Consider the following 13,448-nt stretch of genomic DNA (forward strand, 5'->3'; position numbering starts at 1 on the left):
AAGGAAAATGAGCTCAGTGGAAATCTCAGCATTCAGCAGATTTTTCCCCCAGTGTCATACAGCCTAGGTATTTATACTCTAGCAAACCACAGCTCTTTAAGTGGGCCTTCTTATTTTATATATTATAATAGAATATGCAATTAAGTTGTAAAAGCACAAAATGAGCAAATTAAAACCAGCTTTTTAAAAAAAATGAAAATTTCTCTTCAGTTGTACAAACACGCATTCACGTTTGGAATCAAAGACATGTCTGAAATCTTAGTTCTTGTCTTTGCAGGACTATATATATATATGAATTAATTATTGCAGATTACATTTTTTCTAAGTTATATCTGAAATCCTATGAGTAATAGGTCTAGCAACTTGAATTCTTAGAGCAACTTACAGTGCCCTGCTGGTGCCATCACTTCTTCATAAAAATAATGCATGGACACAACTAATGAAGGCATGGGAATGAGATCATTAAGTCATAGGAACAAGATAATTAAGTAATTTCCTCAACTTAGTAAGGAACGAGATAATTAATTCATGGCCACAGCTTAGGTACATAAGGCATAAAAGTAAGAAGCTGTCACAGGGACTGACTCCAAAACATCAACATAATTCATTACCAGATGAAAATAAAAAATCAGTTCACTAGCCCTTGATGTCACATGCTACATCTTCTTGTGGGTCCAACACAATCATCATTCCTTATTAAGCTGTGGCCACACTTATCTTGTTGTTTTGCTTTAGGGACAATCCATGTCAAATCACCTGCGGCCTCCTGACTGACCATCTCAAATTTGCTTTATACACAATAAACACAATGTGTACACAATGTCAGGCTTGTGTCTGCATTATTTTCTAAGATATGGATGGAGGCGTTGGGGGCATGGCCCTATTTTTTACTGCAAAAATGAGTGCTACAGAAAAAGTTACAAAGTTCCATAAGTCATTACTGTTGAAATATTCATGCTAGGTGCATGAAATTTTCAGGGACTTTTGTCTAGTATAAGATCTCTTTAACTTCGAAAACAGAAGGTCCACAGCTGCATATTTGCCATCATTATGCTGAAAAAACAAAACAGACCTATCAGAGAGATAGCAGAAACTTTAGATGTGGCCAAATCAACAATTTGGTACATTCTTAAAAAGAAGGAATGCACTGTTGAGCTCAGCAACACCAAAAGGCCTGGAAGACCACGGAAGACAACTAAAATGGATGAATGCTAAATTCTTTCCTTGTTGAAGAAAAACCTCTTCACAACATCTAGCCAAGTCAAGAACACTCAGGAGGAGGTAGGCATATCATTGTCAAAGTCTACAATCAAGAGACGCCTTCATGAATGTAAATACAGATGGTTTACCTCAAGATGCAAACCGCTGGTAACACTCAAGAACAGAAAGGCCAGATTAGACTTTGTGAAAGAAAAACTTCTGCCCATTTCTGATGCAAGATTAACTTGCACCAGAATGATGGGAAGAGAAAAGTATGGAGAAGGAAAGGGAGGGCTCATGATCCAAAGCATACTACATCATCTGTCAAACACATTATGGCATGGGCATGTATGGCTGCCAATGGAATTGGGTTACTGGTGTTTATTGATGATGTAACTGCTGATAGAAATAAAATGATAAATTCTGAAGTGTATAGATCTATAGTTTCTGCTCAGATTCAGTCAAATGCTGCAAAACTGATAGGACAGCGCTATGCAGTATAGATGGATAATGACCCAAAATGTACCACAAAAGCAACCCGAGAGCTTCTTAAGGCAAAGAAATGGAATGTTCTTAAATGTCCGATGACCTAAACCCAATTGAGCATGTTTTTCACTTACTGAAGACAAAACTGAAGGCAGAAAAACCCACAAACAAGCAGCAACTGAAAGTGACTGCAGTAAAGGCCTTGCAAAGCATCTCAAGGGTAATGTCCATGGGTTTTTGACTTCAGGCAGTCATGGACTGCAAAGGATTTCTATCCAAGTCTTAGAAATAATCCTAATATTTATGATTATGTTAGTTTGTCCAATTACTTTTGAGCCTGTGAAAATGAAGGAATTCTGCAAAAATGGCTGTAGTTCCTAAACAGTTAATGCAATATTTTTGTTAAACCCTTGAATTATGCTGCCTTCACATGATATCAGAATTATCATAAATACGGCTTTCCCACAAGGATGTTGACCCCTCAGTGACCCCTCAAGTCTTAATTACGACTGGGAAACTCGTTGATAATTTTGATACCAGAGTTTCCGAGATGGGAGGAGTCCTAAACTTTCAACATGGTGGAGGAGAGTATAGTTTCTGTACTGAATGACAGATTTTGTTCATTTTGCTAAATGCAGCTAATTTTCAAATTTCTCAAACTTTCAGATTTATCAGGTATTTCAACAATAATTTCGCACCTATATTTCAAATGCATATTGGCCATGTATGATAAGGTCAAGCATAAAAAGAATGATATCACTTGAAAGAGCATGTTTTAATTAGGAAATCCATATCCAAAATATTAAGTTGGTACTTTGAACCATACTATATTTTATAATTAAGTTGTTAAATATGCTCTATAATAATAATAATAATAATAATAATAATAATAATAATAATATATCTCAGATTTTGTCTATGCCACTTTACTCATAGCTGGTCACACATGGTCCAGTGTGCAGTTCAGTGTGCACTTTTCTTTACTCTAACACACCTGTTTCAGATGCTGAATCACTTCAGAAGCAGCTATAGTCTTACATTTCTGCAGGGCTGTAAGAAAATATTGTTGTATTATTACTAGGATAACTTGGAGAGATGAAGTTAACATGTATTAGTAAGCATAAAGGCAACACCCGCCGTTTATTGGCTGATTTCTGTGACGTTATGTCTGACACGGGAAAGGTCAAAGGTGAAACTCGTGGTTTGGATGTTTAGCGGGCTCCAAAACAAACTCGGTTGCTAGTTTTTTCCCCTCCACCTAATGTCTGAAAGGACCACATCCACTGCATGTAACCAGGTTTGACTGGGACATTTGGTTTCGTTTTAAATCCCGTCTTATCGCTAAAGAAGTCTTTCGCTTCCGGTTTGTTATCTGATATAGATACATTTGCTGTAGTTGGTTAGCGGCTAACAGTTAGCTGCCTGCTTTTCCCGGGTTAGTGTTCCGTTTTGCTCCTCAGTCAGCTGTAGAATAAAACTGCACTCACTACACACTGTTATAACAAACCTTTTTAAACACCCGCGGGTTTATTCTGTAATACTAAGCCAGGCAGTATAGTGAAGGTGAAGTTCCCTCGCTAATTTGGCTAACATACAGCTAGCTGAGCTAAGTCGGTGTAGTAGTAATGGCGGAGAGACCTGAGGACCTGAACCTGCCCAACGCTGTTATCACCCGCATTATCAAAGAGGCTGTAAGTACCGCACGACTCTTCACGCCTTTTCTACACATACAACACCGCACTTTCTGTAGTGCCACATATATTTCTTTTTTCCTGGTTAGTTTTTTATTTATTTGTTTTTTTTTTTTTGCAACTTGTTCTGGTCGTTAAACAAAGCCGCAGAGAGTTCTCGACTTCATCACTGAAACATTGTCAGCTTTAACTATAAAGCAGGCTGTGTCCCTAACGACTCCATACTCCCTATTTATGCGCACTAGCTCTACATGGTGTTTGTAATAATGAGTGCGCTCCGGAAAGTGCACTACATGTCTGCGAGTGAGGCATTTGGGATGAAGCCATGAGCTTTTACAGGGTTGAAGATGATGATGCAGCCCTTACCACACTGTTGTTTTTGTTGTTGCTGTTTTAATTTTTTTCCCCATTAAATGTATTACAGACATTTCTGCCTTGCACTTATTAATTTCTAATACCTGTTACCCACTCTTGTACAATAAGCATTTGAATTTCCTCATTCATTTATTCATCTTCACTAACAGCTTAATTGCAGTGGATCTGGAGCCCATTGCAGGACACCATTAACATACACACTCATACCTACACTCACCGTCCACTTTATTAGGAACACCTGCTCATTTATGCAGTTATTCAGCCAACCATGTTTCAGCAGCACAATGCATGAAATTATATAGATATATAGCAAGAGCTTCAGGTACTGTTCACATCAAACATCAGAATGGGGGAAAAAGTGTGATTTCTGTGACTTTAACCATGGCAATGTCTGACTTTAACCATGCTGATCTCCTGGGATTTTCATACAGTAGATGAAAATGTAGAGTTTACACAGAATGGTGCAAAAAATCATCCTGTGTGCGGAGGGTCTGCAGGCTGAAACACCTTGTTGATAAAAGAGATCAGAGGAGAATGACCAGACTGGACAGGAAGTCTATAGTAACTCAAATAAGCACTCGTTACGACCGTGGTATTCAGAAAAGCACATCAGAATGCACAACACATCAAACCTTTAGGTGGATAGGCTACAACAGCAGAAAACCACATCAGGTTCCACTCCTGTCAGCCAGGAATCTGAGGCTATCATGGGCACAAACTCACCAAAACTGGACAGTTGAAGACTGGAAAAAAGACCAGGTTATTTTTTTTTTCCTGGCAGCTTGAACCAATCTGACCATTTTCCTCTGATCTCTCCATTCAACAAGGTGTTTCCACCCACAGAACTATCACTCATTCTGTGCCCTTTTTTTTTCCACACCAGTCTAGAGACTGTTGTTTGTGAAAATCCCAGGAGATCAGAAGTTTATGAAATACTCAAACCAGCTCTTCTGGCACCAACAACCATGCCATGATCAAAGTCACAGAGATCACACTTTTTCCCCATTCTGATGTTTGATGTGAACTTTACCTGAAGCTCTTGACCTGTATCTGCATGATTTTTGCATTGCACTGCTGCCACATGATCGGCTGATTAGATAACTGCATGAATGTGCAGGTGGACAGGGCTTCCTAATAAAGTGGATGGTGGATGTGAATGACACCCACAGGATGAACCTGCACAGAAACTCCACACAGACAGTAATCCGAGCTCAGGCTCCAACCTGGAGCTGTGAGGCAGCAACACTACCCGCTGCATCACCGTGCTGTCTTGAGTTTCCTTATTATGATTAGAAAACTTGATATAATTTTGTCTTTGTGAGTTATATAATCCGGATGGCTAAGTGTACTTTATTTCTGATTTTATTCTTCCAGTTACCAGATGGTGTAAATGTGTCCAAAGAGGCAAGAAGAGCCATATCTCAAGCAGCCAGTGTATTTGTTCTGTATGCTACATCATGGTAGGTTAGCAGTAAATATCCAAATCACAGCTGTCTGGCATAAAACAGGAACCATGATGACACTCACTGAGACTACTGATCTAATCACCAGTGCCAACAGTTTTGCCATGAAAGCCAAAAGGAAGACTCTAAACGCCGGGGATGTGATGTCTGCTATGGAGGAGATGGAGTTTGAGCGATTCTTGCCACCTCTGCGCGAGGCTCTTGAGGGTAACTGATATTACAACTTACTTAAGTCATGTTGTAGCCTCCAGGTCATACTGGTGTATGTGCAACATTTGTTCATTTTTATGTGATTTGTTGGTGTATACAGATAAACACATTACGTTACTGGTTATGTTACCTAAACCTGTTTTAGATTACTAAATTGAACTTTATTTACTTGTACTTTCTTTGTATAACAAGGCAGCATTTCATGTTCTTAAAAAAAGATCATTTTTGTCTTGATTTTACATTTATTGATAAAAGCATGTAAAATAGCTAAGTGTTAAATGAGCAGTTTGTGATATTTTACGCCCTCTGCTGCCTGTGAGGTGAACTGAACAAGCAAAGAAAACAGATAAGCTGATAATTCTTACTTCCTCAGCCAGTTATGGGCCTCTGCTGGACCTGTGTAGGGCTAGTGAGATGATTAAGAAAAGGTAACATAGTAGGAAAAAAATGTAGAAACAAATTTTCCATTTGTGTGTCCAAGTCTCTAAAATAACATTTATTATATTGAATTTGTGTTTTTACTAATTGTAGGTCTAGAAACAGATTGAAACCTTACAAATTGCAGTAGACTTTTTGCAAATGGTTGCTGTGTGTTTATGTTCTGTTAAAATCCACATGTTCAGCATTATAATTCATCAGCGTCTTCCTTTTAGTGCTTTCACTTCTGTCTAACGTGAAAATTGCCGTCTGTCAACAGCCTACAAAAAGGGCCAGAAGGGGAAAAAAGAGGCATCTGAACAGAAACGTAAGGATAAAGAGAAGAAGAATGGCACAGAAGAAAATGACAAGGGCAGAGAGGAAGAGGAGGATGAAGAAGAGCACATAGAGGATGAGCAGGATGGAGAGAACGAGGGAGAGGAGGAAGATGTGGAGAATTGAGGGAGAATGGCAGAAGTTCAGCACCATTTTCTACCCACCCTGGTTCCTAAAGACACTCTAGTTGTGTGTCCACTGTGAGAAGAAAAGGGAGAGAATACAAACAGCCAGCACTTGATCTCTATGAAAAAATAAAATTAGGCACCGAGGATTAAAAGATACTTGAATGATGGCTTTGTTCCCATCTCTACCCTGTTTATGAGAAGTGTTTATGTTCCAGGTTCATGTTGTACTTGTCTTCTCAGTAGCAGTATACTTGGTATCTTCACCTGCATGGTTTAGAAATGAAATTTGACCATATCAGTGTACCTGTAGCTTAAACAGACTGAGCGCGAGGCTGTGCGTACATTCTGAAAAGTCGGATTGTCTCTTTTTGTGGAATTGATGTCTGCAGGTGAAGTTGTATTGTTAAAAAGTCATCCACATCTTTTGGTGCTTCATCTTGGAATAAATTGTACAGGAAAGTCTGGCAGCACATTGTAAAATTCAGGGAATGTGGAAAATGCATTGTTGAAACAGAGACAGGGATGTTTTTGATAGTTTCCTCACATCTGGGTCAGGGCTTTGCTGGTATCAGGCCTTGATACATGTTTTAACTTTCAAATAAATTTGTACTTTTGTAGGACTCAGTCAGCCCACCCTGAACTGGTTTTCATATTAAAGGGTTTTTTGTGTAAATATCTGCATTTGCATGTTGTGAATTGCAATTTAAGTAATGAAGCTACATGGACAATAATTCATTTTGAGGTAATTCAGCACTACACAAACTTCAGGCAAAGTATTCAAGTTGTGTAAGTTCTGTTAAACCAGGCCTTTGTCGAAGTGGTCCTTTCAGATAGCCAATACAATTAAGTTTATTTCATCTAACTTCATTCTTGACCCCAAGGCAGCTTTACAGAAAATTAACACCTCCAGCTGTTTGGATTGGATGTAAACCAATACCTCTGATGGCTCACAATCTCATTGTAATCTTATGGCCATCTGTTTATTGAAGCTGAAGCCAACAAACAGGCAATTACCAAGTAACCTAATGCAAAAACATCATGCTTTTATAACAACTTGCCTCTATGTTCAAGTATGTTGCAACAGAATACTGTGATCAGACTCTGTATTAATGGCCTAGTTTAACATGTCATTTGAATGAGATAGAGGGCTGTATTTAGTTATTTATATATATATATATTTATTATGGTTCTGACAAGTTATCTTAAACCCAGCACAATGGGAACATACAAGACTTGCTACCAACAAATCATGTTATCTGAACAGGTTGCAACAATTCACTAGTGAGTAACCAGTTTAATCTTCCTGCACATATTAGCCTAGTTAGTTTTCTTTGCAATGAACTGATAGTTTCACAATTAGCTGTCCATTAATATAGTGCTGCTAACTGCCCTGGACCAGAAACTGAGTATCTGACAAAAGTTTCAATTTCCTCTTTTGGTAAAAAGGACCATCTCCCATCTGATAATGTTTATAAAAAAAAAAATAAAAAAAAAAACCCACACGCACAAACCAGGATTTATTTTTCTAACAAATTTTATTTTCCATTCCTCCATGTCAGCTGTTTAATCCTAAAAATAAAAAAAAAAGTAGTTTAGTATTTAAAATGCGCAAAGGAAAATATCAATCACAGACCACATATGTCCGGTACTTACAGATGGGCACTCCTGTTTGCCGCTGTTGATGTCATCAATGACGTCATGGGGTGGACGGCCATCGATGGTGCAGCCAACAGACTGAGCCGTGCCCAGAATCTCCTTAATGGTTCCTGAGGAGACAGCACAAACTTAGTTTAATCTCACCTGTCAGTTCCGAAAGCTTTCCAGCCGTCAGTATGAGAAAAAGATTTGGAAAGATGTTCCAGGCCTTTCGGCACAGAGTTACCCATCAGACTGAGCAGCCCTGCTTCCTAGAGCTGGGTTTCTCTCAGCCTCCACTGGATTATACCAAGTCACTCACACAGACTAGCATAGTGGCGGGAGGCTGGAGGAGAATGCCTGCATTACACAAATCAAAACTTGTACACACCTGAGAGCTCTCTGGCAATAGAGCGTGGCCTCATGATTCGGGCAATGTTGACGATGTCGTCGAAGGAAACGCTGCCAGAGTGCTTAACTGCAGGAAAAGTGCCACCGTTAGAGCTAGTCTACAAATCCATTTCTTTACCATCCACATCCATTTACTTGAGACAAGACTACATGTTGATCAAGTGTTAAATCTGTATTCAGTGTGTCCCAGGCCTTTCGGCACAGAGTTACCCATCAGACTGAGCAGCCCTGCTTCCTAGAGCTGGGTTTCTCTCAGCCTCCACTGGATTATACCAAGTCACTCACAGACTAGCATAGTGGCGGGAGGCTGATATTAGTCCTAGCTAGTTCGCTAGGATTCTTCCCCCATTCATGATTTAATCATTTAATTTCAAATTAGTTGTATTTTACCATTTAAAGAGAGAGCAACAGTTTCATGACAAACTTGTACAATCAGAGTCAACATTACTGAACTTCATAGCTTGTAGTAGCAGCATGATCTTCAGGGCTACTTACTGTTCTTGACCTTCTTCCTGTCACGGGGAGGCTCCTTCAGGGCCTTGATGATGAGGGCAGAGGCAGAGGGCACCACCTCAATCTGCAGGAACAAGACAATTCTATAAGCACTGCAAAAATGAACAGCTTCCAGTACTAGAGCATTACAGCACACTTGGACTGATGTGCTAGCTGAAGCTACGTTTCTAGTCATTTCCAGTAGGGGTATACAATTCAGCTATGATTAAATCAGGGACAGGCAATGGATTGTGAACCATGATTTTAGGCCCAGGGTAGCAGAACTGCAAAATAACTGAAAAGTTCTTTGCTTCAATTGCATGGCATGAGGTAACCAGTCTCCTGCTTTAGCTTTACAACTTAACTTCATTTGCATTTGGATCTTATGCACGTCACTGTAAACAAGTTTGCTTTTTTAAAAAAAAAAAAAAAAAAAAAAAAAAATCCCTTCATTATCTCAACCCCATTCTAACTAATACTCTGGTAAGCTTCACGGTCACCAAAGAAATAGGTTTTAATAATGCTTTATCTTTATAGGCCAGTTTGCTTCTGGACAATTTGAAAGCTAGTATGTCAACATTCATTTTAGATTCAATAACTTTAAAAGTAACCCGATATGCACATACACTAACTGAAGGACTGACTGCCATTCATTTACCAGAGCCACAAAAGTTGGATTGTGTTCACTCAAACAACAGACAACACATCCATATGAAAATCTTTCTTCCGATGTAAATGCTGTTTTAAGACACAGGGAAGGCTTACCGCTGCCTGTCTGTTCTGGATGGTCAGCTTGACAGTGATCCTCAGGCCCTTCCAGTCACCGGTAGCCTTGGCAATGTCATCACCCACTTTCTTGGGGGACTGGAGGAATAAGCACCATAAGCATTATAATGCTGTTACTGCCAAAACTGACTTTTTTTTTTTAATCCTGATCTATGCTTTCATTTGAATACTATAGTTGCATGCAGGTTTTATCTGTTCCAGGCCTTTCGGCACAGAGTTACCCATCAGACTGGGCAGCCCTGCTTCCTAGAGCTGGGTTTCTCTCAGCCTCCACTGGATTATACCAAGTCACTCACACAGACTAGCATAGTGGCGGGAGGCTGATCGACATAAGATCATACAGAACCCATTTTCTAGCCTTGAGATATAAATGTATGCAAGCATGTCACTTACCAGACCCAGAGGTCCGATTTTGGGGGCCAGAGAGGAAGTGGCACCGACCTCTCCACCTGTGCACCTCATGTACACTGAGGAATTTAAAAAAAAAAAAACAGGAAGAGAAGTCATTAGTGCAGTCCGGCTGATGTAGAATCACGTACACCATGAAACAGTACTCTGTATTCAGTGTGTCCCAGGCCTTTCGGCACAGAGTTACCCATCAGACTGAGCAGCTCTGCTTCCTAGAGCTGGGTTTCTCTCAGCCTCCACTGGATTATACCAAGTCACTCACACAGACTAGCATAGTGGCGGGAGGCTGATCAATTAAACATCTGTACAGATTATACTATCCAAACTTTGTCATTTTCATTTAGCCTAAGGCAAAAACTCACCTGCAGGTACAAATTAAATTGTAATTATTCTCTTTAATTGAACAAACTAAAAGAAAAGCTTCATGCAGTTATATATAACACCTTAATCAAAGGCAGGGTTGCACTTTAACTCAACCCAAGTTTATAAACCACGTGAAGTTAATCTTGTAATTGATGTTTCTGTTTATCTTGTTTATCAATGGCTACATCTACATGCACATCAGTATTCCAATATTAATGGAAATTTGGCAATATTCTAATTAGTACCGAGTCACGTAAATGCTGCAATCCGATCGCCCGACTCTGATTCCCAGCCCCCGGAATATGCCTGTTTTAATCGGAAATTTGCTGCATGTAAACGCCTTATTCAGAAAATCCACTGAAAGGAGATGTATATACACACATGCTCATTCTGCAAGGAATTGTGGGTGTTAACAGATGCTTAGCTGTAGGCTAGGTATTTAGGAATAGCAACTTAGACGTACTTACAACCATGTATACAGGAATATTCCGATGCCTGTACACTTATAAACATTGTATTCGGAATATGGGAAACCTGAATATAGACCTTAAATGGAATGTGACCTGAATGTAAACATAGCCACCATCCCTGGTAATACTGTCTATGTACAAAACTTACCAGTATTAATCCAAAACACTTCTTTATTGACCATCACCAATCTAGAAGCAAAAGCCTTTTCCAGTCTCTAATGTCACTTCAAAACCCGTGCCCAAGTAAGTTCGAGCAAAAATGCCAGATTGAGTCAGAAATAAGCTGCGATATAGAAATAATACCTTCAGTTCAAGTTAGACCCACTGGGGTTACACACTTTGCTTCCTATGCTCACTCCTAGCTCACCTGCACATACTCTCTGCCTCACAGTACAATATCTTTTGTACACTTTTCTGGCCATAAGGTTCAGAATGTTGTAGACTGCACTCCAATCAGCTGCCAGCTTTCAGCCAGGAAAAACTCTTGAAAACTGCATAAGCTTTTTTGCTCAAGATGTCATTACTGTATCACAAAACCCCACTTTTAATCTCTAAGCTGTATTTGGTGAGTAAATGAGATTCTATCACACAGTTACAGAGTAAAAGTCAGTGGCTGGTCATCTACCTCTTCCTGTTAAAGCAGAGGGTCTTTGCTACATACTACACTTACTTGAACCAAACTACCGACTATGTGCCTCAAACACACTGGGACGAGTAAAAATCTTAGCTGACGTACGCTGGACTAGTGACTGTGCTCTCTCTCACCAAGTGCTCATTAACTCCAGACACAGAAGTGACAGACATAGAGAAAACTGGATCCTGATGCAGGACCAAATCTTTCACTCCAACCGGTTCATCGTTTCATCTCCAGTGAAATCAAGCCACTATTCTGCATTACATCAGGACATTTGCGGGAACTTTCACTTAATACAATTTAATAAGATTGCATAACAGACATGACACGATTTTGCAAATATGACTTCAGGGGAAAAAAAACTAACTGTTCAACTTAACACAAACTGGGCTCGTGCAAATCCTCAAAATCCTGAAAGGTGTCAAATGTAAGAATGACATCCACATGCACAGAGATCCTCAGCCTTAACATGAGCATTGTAAAGATGTAAATTAGGTGAAGTAGCTGATGAACAGCACACACTCGATCAATTTACAATACAACTGAGGAATGTCACTGATTAAAGCTGGGCAAAACAACAATATCAGTATCATGGAAAACTGTTTGAGATTATGATGCATCTCTCTCTCATATATGTGTACATGTGTGTGTAATATGTAAATATATACACACACATATACATTATATAATGTGTATATATATACACATTATATAATGTGTATATATATACACATTATATAATGTGTATATATATATATATATATATATATATATATATATATATATATATATATATATATATATATATATATATATATATATATATACATATATATACATACACACACACACACACGTGTGTGAGCTGACATTAAATACTTGTAGTGACATTTGTAAAAGTTAAAACACTACAGAATTTCTCATCCTTTTCAATATGAAATTAATTTTGTACACACTAGATAAAAGTAGCATTAAACTCAGCTTTTTCATGCTACACTAGTGTTTTGCTGGAGGTTTCTTAGCAAGAAAATATCGTGATACATATCGTCCAAGTCTTCGAGAATCGTGATATTGTATTGGTTATATTGCCCAGCCCTAAAAAACGTTAAATTAAGAACCACTACTTCAGACTGGAGAGCGTGGTTAAGATGAGCAGGAGTTTGTCATTACACTGAGCTGCTATACGGCCTGCTGGTGGCTTTTCCAGTCTTCTGCAGGCTGCGGAGCGACAGCCACGTGCTGTACAACCAACACTTCACTCCTCACTCCTGACTCCTGAGCTAGAGACCAGACACCAGCCGAGACACGGACACAAAGAAACACCACTCTGGGGTATTAATGTGGTCAATAACTATGTAGGCACAAGCTACAAAATAAATAAATAAAAGTAGTTAACTTAGCTATAACGTTAGCTAGCTGGCTTGCTAACTCGTTAGCGCAGACCGAAAACGCGTCGAAAAAAAAATAAAATAAATTTAAAAAAAAAATGTATGTAGCTCCTATAGCCTCTTAGCCTCCTATACAAACTCTCAGGCACACACAGTTACAGTAGTATGTATAAGCCAGACCCAGAGGAAGGCAGTACTCAGGGCCTTGTCACAGAGCCGAGGCCTGTGTTAAAGAAGAAACCGTCCAAATAATCCACCTCAACTTCACCGTTTTTTGTTTTTTTTTTCTTTGAAACGTACCGATTTTAATCTCGTTGGGGTCGAATTTAGGAGGCATGTTGTCGCTGAGCTCAGTTCGGCTTGAATTGGTGAGGGTGTCGGATGAACCCGGATTCGGGACGACCGATTACTGTTGCACCTTCACCACCTAAAGTGAAAAAGGAAAAGGACCGAATGAAGCGTGGAGCGGTTTAATATAGGACCTCGAACTATCGCGAGATCGCCGCGAGACTAAACTCGAGTGACTTTTCAGATCAAAATACTGCGAGATTCTAA

At 39.3% G+C, this 13,448-nt stretch overlaps 2 protein-coding genes and 4 non-coding genes across 6 annotated transcripts; 1 reads left to right on the top strand and 5 right to left on the bottom strand.

Moving 5' to 3' along the window:
• The first annotated feature begins 2,845 nt into the window (after nucleotides 1-2,845).
• Nucleotides 2,846-6,979, top strand: pole3 (polymerase (DNA directed), epsilon 3 (p17 subunit)). Its single transcript, XM_026921577.3, has 4 exons — nucleotides 2,846-3,377; nucleotides 5,127-5,212; nucleotides 5,304-5,422; nucleotides 6,123-6,979. Exons 1-4 carry the CDS (start codon nucleotides 3,312-3,314, stop codon nucleotides 6,302-6,304), a joined length of 453 nt encoding a protein of 150 aa, XP_026777378.1. The 5' UTR covers nucleotides 2,846-3,311; the 3' UTR covers nucleotides 6,305-6,979.
• Nucleotides 6,980-7,822: 843 nt separating this feature from the next.
• rpl12 (ribosomal protein L12) lies at nucleotides 7,823-13,352 on the bottom strand. Its single transcript, XM_026922538.3, has 7 exons — nucleotides 13,194-13,352; nucleotides 10,024-10,097; nucleotides 9,610-9,708; nucleotides 8,848-8,929; nucleotides 8,333-8,419; nucleotides 7,960-8,072; nucleotides 7,823-7,875 (listed from the first exon to the last, which is right to left on the bottom strand). The coding sequence occupies exons 1-7, from the start codon at nucleotides 13,228-13,230 to the stop codon at nucleotides 7,870-7,872; spliced, it is 498 nt and encodes a 165-aa protein (XP_026778339.1). The 5' UTR covers nucleotides 13,231-13,352; the 3' UTR covers nucleotides 7,823-7,869.
• Nucleotides 8,158-8,284, bottom strand: LOC113531680 (small nucleolar RNA SNORA65). Its single transcript, XR_003403282.1, has one exon. It is a non-coding gene; the product is annotated as a small nucleolar RNA SNORA65 (small nucleolar RNA).
• LOC113531682 (small nucleolar RNA SNORA65) lies at nucleotides 8,532-8,656 on the bottom strand. Its single transcript, XR_003403284.3, has one exon. It is a non-coding gene; the product is annotated as a small nucleolar RNA SNORA65 (small nucleolar RNA).
• On the bottom strand, nucleotides 9,821-9,947 carry LOC113531679 (small nucleolar RNA SNORA65). The gene has a single exon (XR_003403281.1). It is a non-coding gene; the product is annotated as a small nucleolar RNA SNORA65 (small nucleolar RNA).
• On the bottom strand, nucleotides 10,195-10,321 carry LOC113531681 (small nucleolar RNA SNORA65). Its single transcript, XR_003403283.1, has one exon. It is a non-coding gene; the product is annotated as a small nucleolar RNA SNORA65 (small nucleolar RNA).
• Nucleotides 13,353-13,448: the final 96 nt, after the last annotated feature.

The sequence above is a fragment of the Pangasianodon hypophthalmus genome, chromosome 27 (genome assembly GCF_027358585.1).
Source record: "Pangasianodon hypophthalmus isolate fPanHyp1 chromosome 27, fPanHyp1.pri, whole genome shotgun sequence".
Classification (NCBI taxonomy): domain Eukaryota; kingdom Metazoa; phylum Chordata; class Actinopteri; order Siluriformes; family Pangasiidae; genus Pangasianodon; species Pangasianodon hypophthalmus.